Source organism: Oncorhynchus kisutch, linkage group LG17 (assembly GCF_002021735.2).
Source record: "Oncorhynchus kisutch isolate 150728-3 linkage group LG17, Okis_V2, whole genome shotgun sequence".
In the NCBI taxonomy this organism is placed as follows: domain Eukaryota; kingdom Metazoa; phylum Chordata; class Actinopteri; order Salmoniformes; family Salmonidae; genus Oncorhynchus; species Oncorhynchus kisutch.
Window position 1 is genome coordinate 39,793,257 of NC_034190.2, and position 16,146 is coordinate 39,809,402.

The window sequence follows — 16,146 nt, forward strand, 5'->3', positions numbered from 1 at the left end:
CCGTTTTTTATGGGGGAAGTTCGCCCATTTCATGTGGCCTTATTTTCACTGTTTCTGTGCTTGTAGTTGATCCCCCAAAATCCCCCGTATTTTGTTTATTTTTTGTTTGGTCAGAGAAAATTGGTTGTCACTTTTTGAGTCATCACTTGCCATTGACTACAATGCACTATGAAAATGTGTCTAAAGCATGTTAGAAAAAGCTCTAAAAACACTCCAAAAATCTCATGTTACATCAGAATCACATTCTGAATGTCTCTGCATTCGCTAAAAAAAATTGTGCTCAAGATAAAAATAATAAAATATATTAAAATGTTAAAACAGTTTTGGGGGATCAACTACAAGCACAGAAATAGTGAAATTAAGGCCACGTAAAAATAAGGGGAACTTCCCCTTTAACGCTTTGGTCATGCATGAGATCTGATCAAGAGGTGTAAAACATAAACTATTGAATTGCATTATATTGTGAGTGAAAAACACACATTTGATTTTGTTTTGGTGTTGATAAATAGCAACCAGACAGTGAGACGAAATAAACACAGTACACGGTTCGCTGATCAGAGCGCTGTAAAATACATTATTTTATTAAATTAAATTATTAAATCCATGCAAAATGTTGAAATAATCCGAAATGTTAGATTTGATAGGACAACATGCGGATTCAGAATTCATGATGTTAATCTGACCCCGCCCTCTTTGTGTGCCCTCCGCCCCCTCTGCACTACCGTCTCTAGTAGCCGTTGACGGCTCTTGTAGTGACGGATTAAGCTCTCCTGTAATATTTTTTTTTTTCATTGGTTTTGTGGAAAAAGAAAAAGGAGTACAAGTAAGCCGCTTTACACACATCAATCTCCAATATCCCCTCTCTTATTTTATAACGTTAATTAATTTGTAGTTTGAGCTAGCAGAGTGGTAATTTTGCTAGCAAGCTAGGGTAAACGTTACTTGCCAGCGACAGCGTGAGCAATAAACAAGCTAACGTTAGTTAGTAGAGGGCTAACGTGATTACATTATTCTGCGATACAACTCGAGACAAGTCGGGACAAGACCAGGTTAGTACTTACATCTTGTATTTCCTGATGTAAAATATTAGCTAGCTAGCTAACTATATTACAGTTGAAATGTAACGATGGCAACCGCTAGATGTGTGCTAATGTGGTAACATTAGTTAACTAACGTTAGCATCGGCTAACAGTCACTCGCTAGCGACAATAGTGTTGGTTAGCTAGCTATTAGCTGGATGGTTTGGTTAATAGCAGGGCGAGATGTAGAGAGATCTCTTGAAGATGGCTAGGTTACTAATTTAGATATATTGGTTCTACTGTATAGTTATACAATCTTGTTGCACAACAACCATGCCCATGTGTATCACGGCGTGGGTCATAGCTACATGCAATGTTTGCATCGTATAGTTAGCTAGCTTAATTGCTAACCGGTTTGTTATAATGCAGATGGCCTACCCGCACCGCCATTTTGTTTTGTTCTCTTCATAAAATAATTTGCCAAATCGCATAGTTCCTAGAAATGGGGATTTATACAATCTTATACTAAAGCATTAAAAACTGAGTTGATTGACCTATTCACTGTGATTCAACGAGGAATGTAAACTAAACTAATTTCACCACCGCAATTTATCTGGGTATGCATTACGAAACATCGCAGTCCCCCTCCCAACGTGAATATGGAGGCCGTATTAGATTGCTGTTCAGAGTTAACTATGGCTACAGACAATGTGATGTTTATGCTAGCAACTATTTTTGGTGAAGTGGTATACTTGGACTGTGTTGTGCTGACCCTTGCCTTTGAGTGTGCTGTTATGATGGCATGCTGTGGCTGGCCCTGAACACCTTTTTGCGTTACAAGGCCCTTTCCTGGTGTATTACATTGATGGCTTGCTTATCTGCCCTCTTAATCCCTGAACAACATGTTATTTGCCGGCCATCCCACGACCTAATTTTCTAATCTCATCGGGGTATTGAGGCACACAAGATGGGCTGCTATTTGGCAGTGTTTGGGACAATAGTATGACTAAAAGTACATTTATCCCATTAAAGCAACTCATATCTTTACGTCGTACAAATGTGCATTGAACACATCCTTTATTTATCATGTAGTGTATTTAATGGTGGGTGCCTACTTGTCTCTAATAATATTGTTGCAGTCTTTTAAATGGGTCAAGTTATCTTGTCAGTTGCTCTTGTGGTTTGCAGTGCACTATTACAAGGGTTCTCAAACTTCTTGAGGTCGGGGAACCCTTCTATGATGGCAAAGTAATAAGGTACCCCTCATAATTGAGTGAGATACAAATAACATACAAGGTGTTTTACCATGACTTGATGTCTCGGGCACCGGGAAGGAACATTTTAATGGTCTGCCTCTTGGCATTGGAGAGAAAATATTACAGTTTCCAAGCTAATTTCTTGCAATTCTACACATTTTGTTATGGGGCAGCAAAAATTTTGTCACAGCTTTAAAGTTAATATCCTGCAGGGCGCTAAGGGGATTTTTGAACTATTTGACCAACTGCAGTAAAATTATTTAAATGACATTGAATTTGTTTACTGTGATCTCAATACGCACCTTGCGCTGCAGTTTCTTGAGATAAATCCGATCATGTCGAACTGTGTGATGCAGTAAGGTGTTGTAGTTTCCAACAGGCCAGTTTTCGACATAATTTAGTGCAGAAAACGTGATGATTAACTACGATGACCATATTCCATTGTGGCGGCTACTTGTCCGGTCTGTAATGTGAATAATTATTGGTTAATAAGTGATAATCTATCATGAGACTTTTGTTTTATTCTGCGCTACAGCATTCAACCAACAATGCATAGTGCATTTAATGTTTAAAAAATATTATTGAAATTGAAAATCTTTCTATTGTTAATAATCTAACTGAAACCGAACTGACCTCAAAAGGCACTAATTGCTCAGCACCAATCCTGCAATTCTACACATTTTTCCATGAGGCAGAGCGAGAACTTTGCCATATTAAAGCTTATAGTACTCTCCAGTGTAATTCTATGAAATATGACCTATAATTAATTACAATATGAGAGAGTTTTCTCACAAAAGAAATTGTGGTCACGTATGTTTAAAAGCAGCCTTTTCTGTGTTGGAATAGTGTGTGGGCGTACCCCAACAACAGAATGGTGTGGGCGTTTACCGGTCAATATTCATGCGAGTAGACCGCTGATTAGTCAGCTCATCCTCCTCGGGAGGATGACGTAATCCTCAAGGAAACCAGCATTTTTTTTGTTTGATTTGGGTTTTTTAACCTCTGGGATATATGGGATGGTAGCGTCCCACTTGGCCAAAAGCCAGAGAAAATGCACAGCGCCAAATTCAAATAAATTCCTATAAAAATAAACTTTCATGAAATCACACATGTAAGATACCAAATTAAAGCTATACGTGTTGTGAATCCAGCCAACATGTCAGATTTCAAAAAGGATCTTCGGCGAAAGCAAACGATGCTATTATCTGAGGATAGCACCTCCATAAACAAAAGAGAACATTTCAACCCTGCAGGCGCGACACAAAATGCAGAAATAAAAATATAAAACATGCCCTACCTTTGACAAGCTTCTTCTGTTGGCACTCCAATATGTCCCATAAACATCACAAATGTGCCTTTTTTTTCTCTATTAATTCCGTCCATATATATCCAGAATGTCCATTTATTTGGCGCGTTTGATCCAGAAAACGCCCATTCCAACTTGCGCAACGTGACTACAAAATATCTCAAAAGTTACCTGTAAACTTTGCCAAAACATTTCAAACTACTTTTGTAATACACCTTTAGGTATTTTTTAAAGGTAAATAATCGATAAAATCGAAGACGGGATGATCTGTGTTCAATACAGGAAGAAAACAAACTCAAGCATGCTTTCTGGTCATACGCCTCTATCAAACAGTACACATGAAGTGACCCTGATTCAAGATGGCAGTACTTCTTCATTACACAAAGGAATAACCCCAACCAATTTCTAAATACTGGTGACATCCAGTGGAAGCGGTAGGAACTGCAAGCAAGTCCCATAGATATCTGTATTCCCAATGAAAACCCATTGAAAAGAGGGTGACCTCAAAAAAAGAATCTGAATGGTTTGTCCTCTGGGTTTCGCCTGCTACATAAATTCTATTATACTCACAGACATGATTCAAACCGTTTTAGAAACTTCAGAGTGTTTTCAATTCCAAATCTACGAATAATATGCATATCTTATCTTCTGGGGATGAGTAGCAGGCAGTTGAATTTGGGAATGCTTTTCATCCAAAATTCCAAATGCTGCCCCCTATCCTAGAGAAGTTAAGTGTTTTTAAATATCAAATTTATGCATTGGCCACAGCTATGATTATAAGATCAGTCAACAACTTTATTTGGGTATGAGCAAACAGAATATGAACATTTAAAAGTGAGATTTTCAATAGACAGTTACTTTAAATTACAGAGCATTTATGTAAATACGATTTGGGGGGAATTCAATCAATATTGAGTTGAATAATTTATAATTGGCAGAGTACTGTGCATACCAATATCACTGTGAGCCCCCCAGACCCATTTTGTGCAGGGCAAAAAAAATATACAATGTAATAGTATTCCTCAAAAATGTATTACACCCCCTAAACTTATTCCTTTGGCCAAAATTAATTGCATCTGTAAACATACAGTAATCTAATCCAAATCAAATTTTATTTGTCACGTGTGCCGAATACAACCGGTGTAGACCTTACAGTGAAATGCTTACTTACAAGCCCTTAACCAACCATAGAGTTTTAAGAAAATACCTAAGAAATCAAAATTCAGAAAAAAGTAAGAGATAAGAAAAACTCATAATTAAAGAGCAGCAGTGAATAACAAAAGCGGGGCCATGTACCAGTACAGAGTCATTGTGAGAGTCAATCTTCAATAATGTTCCAACTTGAGAATTCCTGTGTCTGGAGAAAAGCAATGGAACGAGAGCTAACTCTCTCGTGACTTTGCGATACGAGCCTGTGGCACTCTGCCAGACACCTGACTCATTCCTCTCTCGGTCCCACTTCACAGTAGAAGCCTTAAACAAAGTTAGAAAGACTGACATCTAGTGGAAGCCTTAGGGAGTGCAACATAACCAATATCCCACTGTATCTACAATAGGGACTGAGTTAAAAAACTACAAGCCTCAGATTACCCACTTCCGGGTTGGATTTTTCTCAGGTTTTTGCCTGCCATATGAGTTCTGTTATACTCACAGACCTCATTCAAACAGTTTTAGACACTGCGGTGTGTTTTCTAATACTATGCATATATTAGCATCTGGGACAGGGTAGCATGCGGTTTACTCTGGGCACCTTATACATCCAAGCTACGCAATACTGCCCTCCTGTCACCAAGAAGTTAACAGGTGTACCTTTTTAATTTGTGAAAATACTTTCCTTTAATGAGTTTTAGCCAAGCAGCTTTGATAATCTAGGGGTGGTATAAAGAAGAAAATACCAAGTCCATATTATGGCAAGAACAGCTCAAATAAGCAAAGAGAAACGACACTCCATCATTACTTTAAGACATGAAGCTCAGTCAATCTGGACATTTCAAGAACTTTGAAAGTATCTCCATGTGCAGTCGCAAAAACCATCAATCGCTATGATGAAACCAGCTCTCATGAAGACCACCACAGGAAAGGAAGACCCAGAGTTACCTCTGCTGCAGAGGATAAGTTCATTGGAGTTACCAGCCTCAGAAATTGCAGCCCAAATAAATGTTTCACAGAGTTCAAGTAACAGACACATCTCAACATCAACTGTTCAGAGGAGACTGCATGAATCAGGCCTTCACATCAAATTATTGCAAAGACACCACTACTAAAGGATACCAATAAGCGGAAGAAACTTGCTTGGGACAAGAAACACGAGCAATGGACACTAGACCGGTGGAAGTCTGTCCTTTTGGTCTAGAGTCCAAATTGGAGATGTTTGGTTTCAACCGATGTGTCTTTGTGAGACGCAGAGTAGGTGACCGGATGATCTCTGCATGTGTGGTTCCCACTGTGAAGCATGGAGGAGGAGGTGTGATGGTGACACTGTCTGATTCACTTAGAATTCAAGGCACTCTTAGCCAGCATGGCTACCACAGCATTCTGCAATGATATGCCATCCCATCTCGTTTTGCGCTTACTGCGACTATCATTTGTTTGGGACACCTCCAGGCTGTGTAAGGGCTATTTGACCAAGACTGTGAGTGATGGAGTGCTGCATCAGATGGCCTGGCCTCCACAATCACCCGACCTCAACCCAATTGAGATGGTTTGGGATGAGTTGAACCACAGAGTGAAGGAAATGCAGCCAACAAGCGCTCAGCCTGTGTTGGAACTCCTTCAAGACTGTTGGAAAAGCATTCCAGGTGAAGCTGGTTGAGAGAATGCCAATAGTGTGCAAAGCTGTCATTAAGGCAAATGTTGGCTACTTTGAAGAATCTAAAATATATTTTAATTTGTTTTACACTATTTTTGGTTACTACATGATTCCAAATGTTTAATAGTTTTGATGTCTTCACTATTATTGTACAATGTAGAAAATAGTAAAAACTAAGAAAAACCCTTGAATGAGTAGGTGTGTCCAAACATTTGGTACTGTACATTCATTCTAATCTTGACAAATCCATCCTTATTGTTCTGAAATCAAATCATATATCAAGCATTCTACTTTTTGCCACAAGGACTCAAATGTACATGTTCAGTAGGGTGATGAAACCCCTACATCACAAAAAACTTCTCCCCAAATAGAAGCAGATTTTCTGTCACTATATTTTACATAAATATTTATACTGTGTGGAGGGTCACCAGTCAAGTCAGTGCAGTTGTGGAGAGAGATGAGTCCTGTTGTAGTGAAACCAGCCCAGCAACATGTGACAGAGCTGACATTCTCACCGTGCAGTACCAGCACAAACAGGACTGTTGTTTTGGGTGACGCACACAGAGACAGTAGGTAGGTTGGTATGTCTTTTCTGGGTCATTCTAGATGAAAAACCCTTGGAATGACTTTTGTCTGGTACTGTATATATTTTGAGATCTGACCGCGGACCCCCTGCATTTTGTTACGTATGGGTGGTCCCAGGAATCGAACAAACCATCCTGGCGTTGCAAGCTCCATGCTCTACCAACTGAGCTACAGAGGGCCCCAGTTGCCCGTTAATTCATTTGATAATCATCAACTCAATGTGCAGTTTGCAATTGACCTCCATCTTTGTAACATGACAAGGGGGCAACATTTTCCCCAAACAAGATTTTGTTTTTGTAATATATGATCCGTTTACAGACACAGAACAACTCTCTAGCTGTAGCCAAATCTTTATGAATTGGACCGATGTCAGCCCAGTGGATTTTATTGGTGAGCTGGAAAATCAACCCTGGTGTTGTTGCCATGGAGGCAACCCCTCTCAAGGCAGTCCTAGAAAAAGTGAACATAATTTATAATGCATCACCATGGAAACTATGCCATGGATCGCATTATTCTCTCGGTACAGTATTTCCTGTGTTGACTTGTTCATGGCAATGTACTGTTCACGTGCTAGCTCTGCTCACACATTGGTCTCTAATGTTATTGACCTGTTCTGAGCACTGTCCCCCCCTCTGTCTGTCCACACTACAAACTTTGTAATGCATACACTGTTAAGAAAAGACTGGATATCGGGACTCGTTTTGTTGTTTAGAACCTGCATCAACTCAACACCACATTTACCTTCACGTTCAGTGACGCATACATGGTGTCAAATGTCTTCATCTCTTTCTCTCTTCCAGTCTCAGGGCTCACCTTACTCAATGAGCGGACAGCGCAATGTCAGAGCGCTCTGGGCAAACTGCAAAGGGGAAGGATGGCAAATCCAAGTATGCGTCTCTCAACCTGTTTGATACCTACAAAGGAAAGAGCCTTGAAGCACAAAAGCCTGTTGGTGAGTATTCTCGTTTCCATTGTCCAGGTAGTGTGTTAGTGTGTGGAACAATTTCAGGTGTTGACGTGAGGTGTCCTTATCCAGGTCATCGGATCATTTTCTGATCCATCATAGGTGATTGGATTTGTTGATATCGATTATGATAATAAGTCATATTATGCAATCATTTTCCAACATGAGATGTATGGGCCAACTTGACTAGAAGTGCATACACAACCCACATTTTAGCACTTAACATTTTAGCGTTTGGTTTTAAGTTTTAATGTCACATGCACAAGTGCAGTGAAATGCATTTCTTGCGAACTCAAAACTATGGCTGTGGCGGTCAATTTCGTCAGCCAGTGATTGTCAAGCAATTAACTGCCGGTCTCACGGTAAATGACCATTTAATTAACTAACACATTTAGCATCCCCTGGCTTCCTTGCATTTAAAAAAACTCATTATATAACCAGGAAGGACTCATTGCGATTTTAAATGTATTTTTCAAGAGCGTCCTGGCCAAGCTTAGCAGCACCAAGTCATTACACAATTACAGACAGACAACATGAAAACGACAAGTCATCTAGTAAGAACTGGAGGTCGACCGATGAATCGGAATGACCGATTAATTAAGGCCGATTTCAAGTTTTCATAACAATCGGAAATCTGTATTACAAATTGTATAGAGGGAAATAGTCCTATAATTCCTATAATAACTACAACCTAAAACTTCTTACTTGGGAATATTGAAGACTCATGTTAAAAGGAACGATCAGCTTTCATATGTTCTCATGTTTTGAGCAAGGAACTTAAACGTTAGCTTTCTTACATGGTACATATTGCACTTTTACTTTCTTCTCCAACACTTTGTTTTTGCATTATTTAAATCAAATTGAACATGTTTCATTATTTATTTGAGGCTACATGTATTTTATTGATGTATTATATTAAGTTATAATAAGTGTTCATTCAGTATTGTTGTAATTGTCATTATTACAAATACATTTTAAAAACTTGTCCGATTAATCGGTATCGGCTTTTTTGGCCCTCCAATAATCGGTATCGGCGTTGAAAAATCATAATCGGTCGACCTCTAGTAAGAACCATAGTAATCAATAACGAAATCATAAAACGGCAAATAAAAAAACATTGACAGGTCAAGGAATCCGCCTCAAAATCCTTCATAAATGATTTAAAAACACCAATCGGGACAAGTTTCTTCCAGTTTAAATAAAAGTAATTTGTAAGGCGTTCCAATCCAATGGTGCAGAGTACATAAAGGCCCTTTTACCAAATTGGAACCGTTAGCAAAATAAATCCTGGGAACGAATAGAGTACCCACCACATTTCCGAAGAATTAAAATGGTAGTAAACCCACAATGGCTTTGTAATTAAAAGTATACCAGGGACAGAGATTCAAAGCAAGAAATTCCAACTGTTGTCAAATAGTTTCAGACTTTGCCACACTTACAAGGAATGTAGGCTTTTACATATATAGCCACACCCACACCTTGATTTTTAAATCAATCAGTGCGATACACACTGTAACCATTTTATACAAATATCCTTATCAAGAAGAGACTTGCGGAGCCAGGTTTCAGAAAACACAACTGCATCGGTTGATAAAGCCAAAATCCTAACCCCATCAATTTTAGACAACAGGCGCCCATTGTCCGATATACTCACCCAGCGGCAATGTTTATTTTCTCCAGGGTTCGGTAATGTCAGTCCGCAAAGCAATACCACTGAAATTGTCATTTTCTCTGAAAGATTTAAGAAATAAAGGCCAAGGAAAGGTACGGGGACAGAGGGACTGTGTGTGCATGTATGAGTCTGTGTGTGAGTAGATTGGGGGTGGATTGAGAGAACGGTTTGGGGATTGTTGAGCTGCCGCTGTCAGCCAGGTGGAGAGCGAAGAGGAGCAGCTTGGACGAGACACTCAGCAGAGGGAAAGGGAGGGTTACTTAGGTAAACTTTGAGTAAAGAAGTGCAAATGCCGATTAAAAGATTATTCGAGTTGGGGGAGACCCGCTATCTTTACACCAGCAAAACTAAGTAGTTTGCACTACACAACAAGGAAAGTATAGATTTGCGCCACTATAAATTAATTGTTATTAGTAGGTTAAAAACTACTAATCACAGACAAATGACTTGACATGCTGCCATCTTGGATTGAGAGACTGTATAGCCTACAAGCCACTGATGCAGACCTTTGAAACAACTATATTTAAAAATGTAATATAGCCTACGTCATCACAATATATCCATTATTTATTTTAGACTGCTCTAAAGAAACATGGTATATAGTCTATTGCAGAAGAACAGAATAGCGTACTCTGAATTGTGGTTATGTTAGGCCCTGATCTGGCTGTGGGCTACACTTGTTCATTTTGCAGACAAGATTTGCTTTGAATTCCGTGGCATTGTTTTATAGTATGAAGAATACAACAGGGCTCTACAGTGCTACCATTTTGGGGGCATATGCTCCAATTTTTTTTGCTGTGCCTCCTGGAATTATAATTTGGGAGCACAAGTGCCTCAAAAAAATGAAATAATAATCACCAAGATCAAATCAAAATAAAATGTTATGTCACATACACATGGTTAGCAGATGTTAATGCGAGTGTAGCGAAATGCTTGTGCTTCTAGTTACGACAATGCAGTAATAACCAACAAGTAATCTAACTAACAATTCCAAACTACTGTCTTATACACAGTGTAAGGGGATAAATAATATGTACATAAAGATATATGAATGAGTGATGGTACAGAACGGCATAGGCAAGATGCAGTAGATGGTATCGAGTACAGTATATACATATGAGATGAGTAATGTAGGGTATGTAAACATTATATTAAGTGGCATTGTTTAAAGTGGCTAGTGATACATTTTTTACATCAATTTCCATTATTAAAGTGGCTGGAGTTGAGTCAGTATGTTGGCAGCAGTCACTCAATGTTAGTGGTGGCTGTTTAACAGTTTGATGGGCTTGAGATAGAAGCTGTTTTTCAGTCTCTCGGTCCCTGCTTTGATGCACCTGTACTGACCTCGCCTTCTGGATGATAGCGGGATGAACAGGCAGTGGCTCGGGTGGTTGTTGTCCTCGATCTTTATGGCCTTCCTGTGACATCGGGTGGTGTAGGTGTCCTGGAGGGCAGGTAGTTTGCCCCCCCGGTGATGCGTTGTGCAGACCTCACAACCCTCTAGAGAGCCTTACGGTTGTGGGCAGAGCAGTTGCCGTGCCAGGCGGTGATACAGCCCACAGGATGCTCTCGATTGTGCATCTGTAGAAGTTTGTGAGTGCTTTTGGTGACAAGCCGCATTTCTTCAGCCTCCTGAGGTTGAAGAGGCTGCTGCGCCTTCTTCACAACGCTGTCTGTGTGGGTGGACCAATTCAGTCCTCCAACAATCTGTCTCACTTTCCCGATCAATTTCTTCTAAAATTGTGTGTATATCTGTATAGCTACACTTAGATTTAGCTTTCCCTGACTTAGTCGCCATACTGATTGATATATAAACAGCTGAAGATGCGCTTTACCAAAAAAGTGCGCTTTACCAAAAGAGTGCTGTGCGTAACATGCGCTCCTTCCTGTATGAATCTTCAATGGCGAATGACCCTCTTTACGCCAGAGTTCACTACATGGGTTGGTCTTCCAACACATAACCCATTACATATTGCCGTTTACCTCAGCTCATTGGCTATCTACCCAGCTAGATTTCAAGACGGTCAATGGGTTAAAATACAGTCAATCAACGAAACAGCGGTCACATCATTGGTGCACAATGATGTCATTACTTGTCTTCAAATCGGTTTCTTTCAGCCAATACGTCCCGCGAAATGACCCATCAGGTTTGGTTGTGTTACAAACAATAATGGGCATGATACAAACAAACCAGTTGATTGCAATGAAACCAAACATGACTGGAAAAGTCACGTTTAGTGTGTGTATTTACATCGATTGTGCCGCCGAAAATTGAATGAGACAAAATTCACAACACAAGCGGTTCACCAAATTTTTCGTGTTAGGCTATAAAAATGGATTTTTAGTCAAACAAAAGAACATTCATTGTGTAACTATGAGCATTGGGATTGCAAACAGAGGAAGATCGTCAAAGGTAAACAATTTATTTTATTGCAATTTGTGATTTTGTTACGCCTGTGCTGGTTGAAATAGTGCATTTTTATTGGGCTCTGTCCTCAGGTAATCGCATCGTATTCTTTCGCAGTAAATCCTTTTTTAAATCTGGCAGTTGGATTAGCAAGATTCTAGGCTTTCGAAACATGTGAGACACTTTTATTTTCATGAATGTTTAATATGACTATTTATGTAGCGATCACTATGTTGTCGAATTTAATCCCGCTAACGGGTTCGGTGTGCAGAGAGGTTAGTGATTACATAGGTTGGTGGTATTTTTTTATTTAGCCGTTGCTGACCCCATGCTTACATCTTTATCACAAATAAGACACCTTGCTTTCCCTGGTGCCAATTCCATGTAATAGTCCCACACGGGTGCTCTGCTTTTCTCTGCCGTCTGTAAAACATGCACACAGCTCTGAAGTGACAATGATAATGAAGAGTCTGCTTAGGAGACAAATACTCTCAACTGTTTGAATAAAAATAGAGTTTAAGTTACCTGTGATGAATGTTGAAAACAAAAATTGTAATTTCTATATTCAGGAAATCCTATTTTAATAATGGGCATGATACCAAAGTGCGAGTCATAATTCCCATGACACCTTCTAGCAAAATCTGAAAAGTGGTTCCTTCATTTATTCCATAGGATATTTTTTAGATTCACTTAAAATAAGGTCTGTGTTTCGTGTAGGCTAACACCACCTTGCCAATTTTATAACTGTAGATATCCATAGGACAAGGTAACTCAGATCAATATAGGCTAAATATGAGCGACGATTTAAAAAAATTGTAGAGTGGATTTATAAAAATATGTTGACAAACGTTACCTTATCCTAGTGAGATTTACACGGGTATCAAAACGCTGAGGCACGAAACACAGACCTTATTTGGGGCGGCAGGGTAGCCTAGTGGTTAGAGCGTTGGACTAGTCACTGAAAGGTTGCAAGTTCGAATCCCCGAGCTGACATGGTACAAATCGTTCTACCACTTAAAAAAAGCACTGTTCCTAGGCCGTCATTGAAAATAAGAATATGTTTATTAACTGACTTGCCTAGTTAAATAAAGGTAAAATAAAACCTTATTTGAAGTAGATCAAGACATGACTTTCAACCTTCGTCTCTCCCTAGCCCATACGGGAGTTGTAGCGATGAGAAAAGATAGTAGCTACTAAAAACAATTGGATACCATGTACATTTTATTTTTTAAAGAGAAAAAATAGAAACAGGCCCTATATGCTTATTTTTGTTATTTATTTCACTTTAGTTGTGATACAAACGTTGGGCTATATGTTTTGATTTTTAATACAATAAGGCTGCATGATGCGACTGAAGATTTGAAAAATGTTGCATGAAAGGCATGAGCGCTGCTTTGTTTTTTGTGCAGGCTGTACACACTTCATCAGTCTCTCATTCACAATTTGACAAGCACTTGATAATGCATCGAATTTCCCGGCGGCATCCTCTTTGTGTGGCCGTAATGACCCCTAAAAAATCCATGCCCCTTGTGGCTGTTGTGCCCTTCGGCTGAATATAACAATTATAATTAGGGCCGATTTCAAGTTTTCATAACAATCGGTAATCTGCATTTTGGATCCCGATTATGGCTGATTGCATTCCATGAGGAAACTGCGTGGCAGGCTGACCACCTGTTACGCTAGTGCAGCAAGGAGCGAAGTTAAGTTGCTAGCTAGCATTAAATGTATCTTTATAAAAAACAATCAATCTAAACTTCTTGACGCTACTCATCCCGTTAGCGGGATAATTGTCATCAAGAGCGCCACATTCAAATAATATTACTAAAAATATTTATATTCATGAAATCACAAGTGCAATATAGCAAAACACAGCTTAGCTCTTTGTTAATCGACTTGTCGTGTCAGATTTTGAAAATATGCTTTACAGCGAAAGCAATCCAAGTGTTTGTAAGTTTATCGATCACTAGACAAAACATTATGAACACCTAGCATCAAAGTAGCTTGGTCATGAAAATCAGAAAAGCAATCAAATGAATCGTTTACCTTTTGATCTTCGGATGTTTTCACTCACGAGACTCCCATTTACACTAAATGTTCCTTTTGTTCCATAAAGATAATTTTTATATCCACATCTGTTTGTTTGGCGCGTTATGTTCAGAAATCCACAGGCTCGAGCGGTCACGACAACGCAGACGAAAATTCCAAATAGTATACGAAATGTCCACAGAAACATGTAAAACGTTTTTTATAATCAATCCTCGGGTTGTTTTTAAAATATATAATCGATAATATATCAACCAGCACGGTCTTTTTCAGTAGGAGAGGGAGAGACGATGGCTGCTCAAGCTCTGTTGCACAAGCAAGACTCATGCGAACACCTGACACGATGTTATCTTTCTCGCTCATTTTTTTTTTATTAAAGCCTGAAACTATGTCTAAAGACTGACACCTTGAGGAAGCGATAAGAAAAGGAATCTGGTTGATATCCCTTTAAATGGAGCGAAGGCAGGCTATGGAACATAAAGCATTCAAAATAGAAGCCACTTCCTGGTTTGATTTTCATCAGGTTTTCGCCTGCAATATAAGTTCTGTTATACTCATAGACAATATTTTGACAGTTTTGGAAACTTGAATGTTTTCTATCTTAATCTGTCAATTATATGCCTATTCTAGCATATGGGCCTGAGAAATAGGCCGTTTACTTTGGGGACTTTATTCCAAACATAAAAATAGTACCACCTAGCTGAAAGAGGTTAACAGTTAACTACACATGGTTGGTTATTACTAGGATAACTAGCCTGTCCTGCGTTGCATATAATCAATGCGGTGCCTGTTAATTTGTCTGTTAATTTGTCATCAAATCACAGCCTACGTCGCCAAACAGGTGACGGTTTATCAAATCAAATGTTATTTGTCACATACACATGGTTAGCAGATGTAAATGCGAGTGTAGCGAAATGCTTGTGCTTCTAGTTCCGACAATGCAGTAATAACCAACGAGTAATTGCATTCGTAAAAAAGCACAATCGTTGCACGAATGTACCTAACCATAAACAACATTGCCTTTCTTAAAATCAATACACAGAAGTATATTTTTTAAACCTGCGTATTTAGTTAAAAGGAATTCATTTAAGCAGTCAATATTAACTAGGGAAATTGTCACTTCTCTTGCGTTCATTTCATGCAGAGTCAGGGCCGCAACAGTTTGGGCCGCCTGGCTATTTGCGAACTAATCTGCCAGCATTTTACATAATTATGACATTGAAGGTTGTGCAATGTAACAGCAATATTTAGACTTGGGGTTGCCACCCTTTAGATAAAATATGGAACGGTTCCGTATTTCACTGAAAGAATAAACGTTTTGTTTTCTAAATGATAGTTTGCGGATTTGACCATATTAATGACCAAAGGCTCGTATTTCTGTTTATTATAATTAAGTCTATTATTGGATATTTTTTATTTCATTTTTTATTTTATTTTATTTATTTAACCAGGTAGGCAAGTTGAGAACAAGTTCTCATTTACAATTGCGACCTGATTGAGCGGTGGTAGGCAGCAGCAGGCTTGTAAGCATTAATTCAAACTTTACTGCGTTTGCCAGCAGCTCATAGCAATGGTTGATTCACAGCGCTGTTCATGACTTCAAGTATATCACATCCTGAAATTAGGCTTGGCAATAATAAAGTGCCTATTAGAATATCCAATAGTCAAAGGTATATGAAATACAAATGGTATAGAGAGAAATAGTCGACGCGTCATAATTCCTATAATAACTACAACCTAAAACTTCTTAACTGGGAATATTGAACTACCAGCTTTCATATGTTCTGAGCAAGGAACTTAAACGTTAGATTTTTTTACATGGCACATATTGCACTTTTACTTTCTTCTCCAACACTGTGTTTTTGCATTATTTAACTGACTTGCCTGGTTAAATAATTGTTAAATAAAACAAAAATTCTCCCGACTGCGTGGTCTGAAGCACCTTTCACTCATATGGCTCTCTGTCAAGATGAGTAGACCAAAAAAACAGCAAAAGCATTCTCCTATGGCAATCTACTTTCCACCATAGTATAGAAGTTGACCTTCTCTATCTTGAAATAAATATTCCCAAACATAGTCCGGGAC

At 38.9% G+C, this 16,146-nt stretch overlaps 1 protein-coding gene across 4 annotated transcripts in view; it reads left to right on the forward strand.

Moving 5' to 3' along the window:
• The first annotated feature begins 686 nt into the window (after window positions 1–686).
• The window catches only part of LOC109907650 (protein PRRC2A), a 48,236-nt gene continuing 32,776 nt past the window's right edge, over window positions 687–16,146 (forward strand). Inside the window, exons 1-2 of one of the 4 annotated variants that reach the window (XM_020505741.2) lie at window positions 687–1,049; window positions 7,776–7,927. In XM_020505741.2, the coding sequence (XP_020361330.1) occupies window positions 7,813–7,927 (115 nt within the window). In that variant the 5' untranslated portion in view covers window positions 687–1,049; window positions 7,776–7,812. Of the gene's footprint in view, window positions 1,050–7,775; window positions 7,928–16,146 lie in introns of those variants that run through there. The other 3 variants (XM_020505743.2, XM_020505742.2, XM_031793811.1) reach the window with 3 other exon arrangements.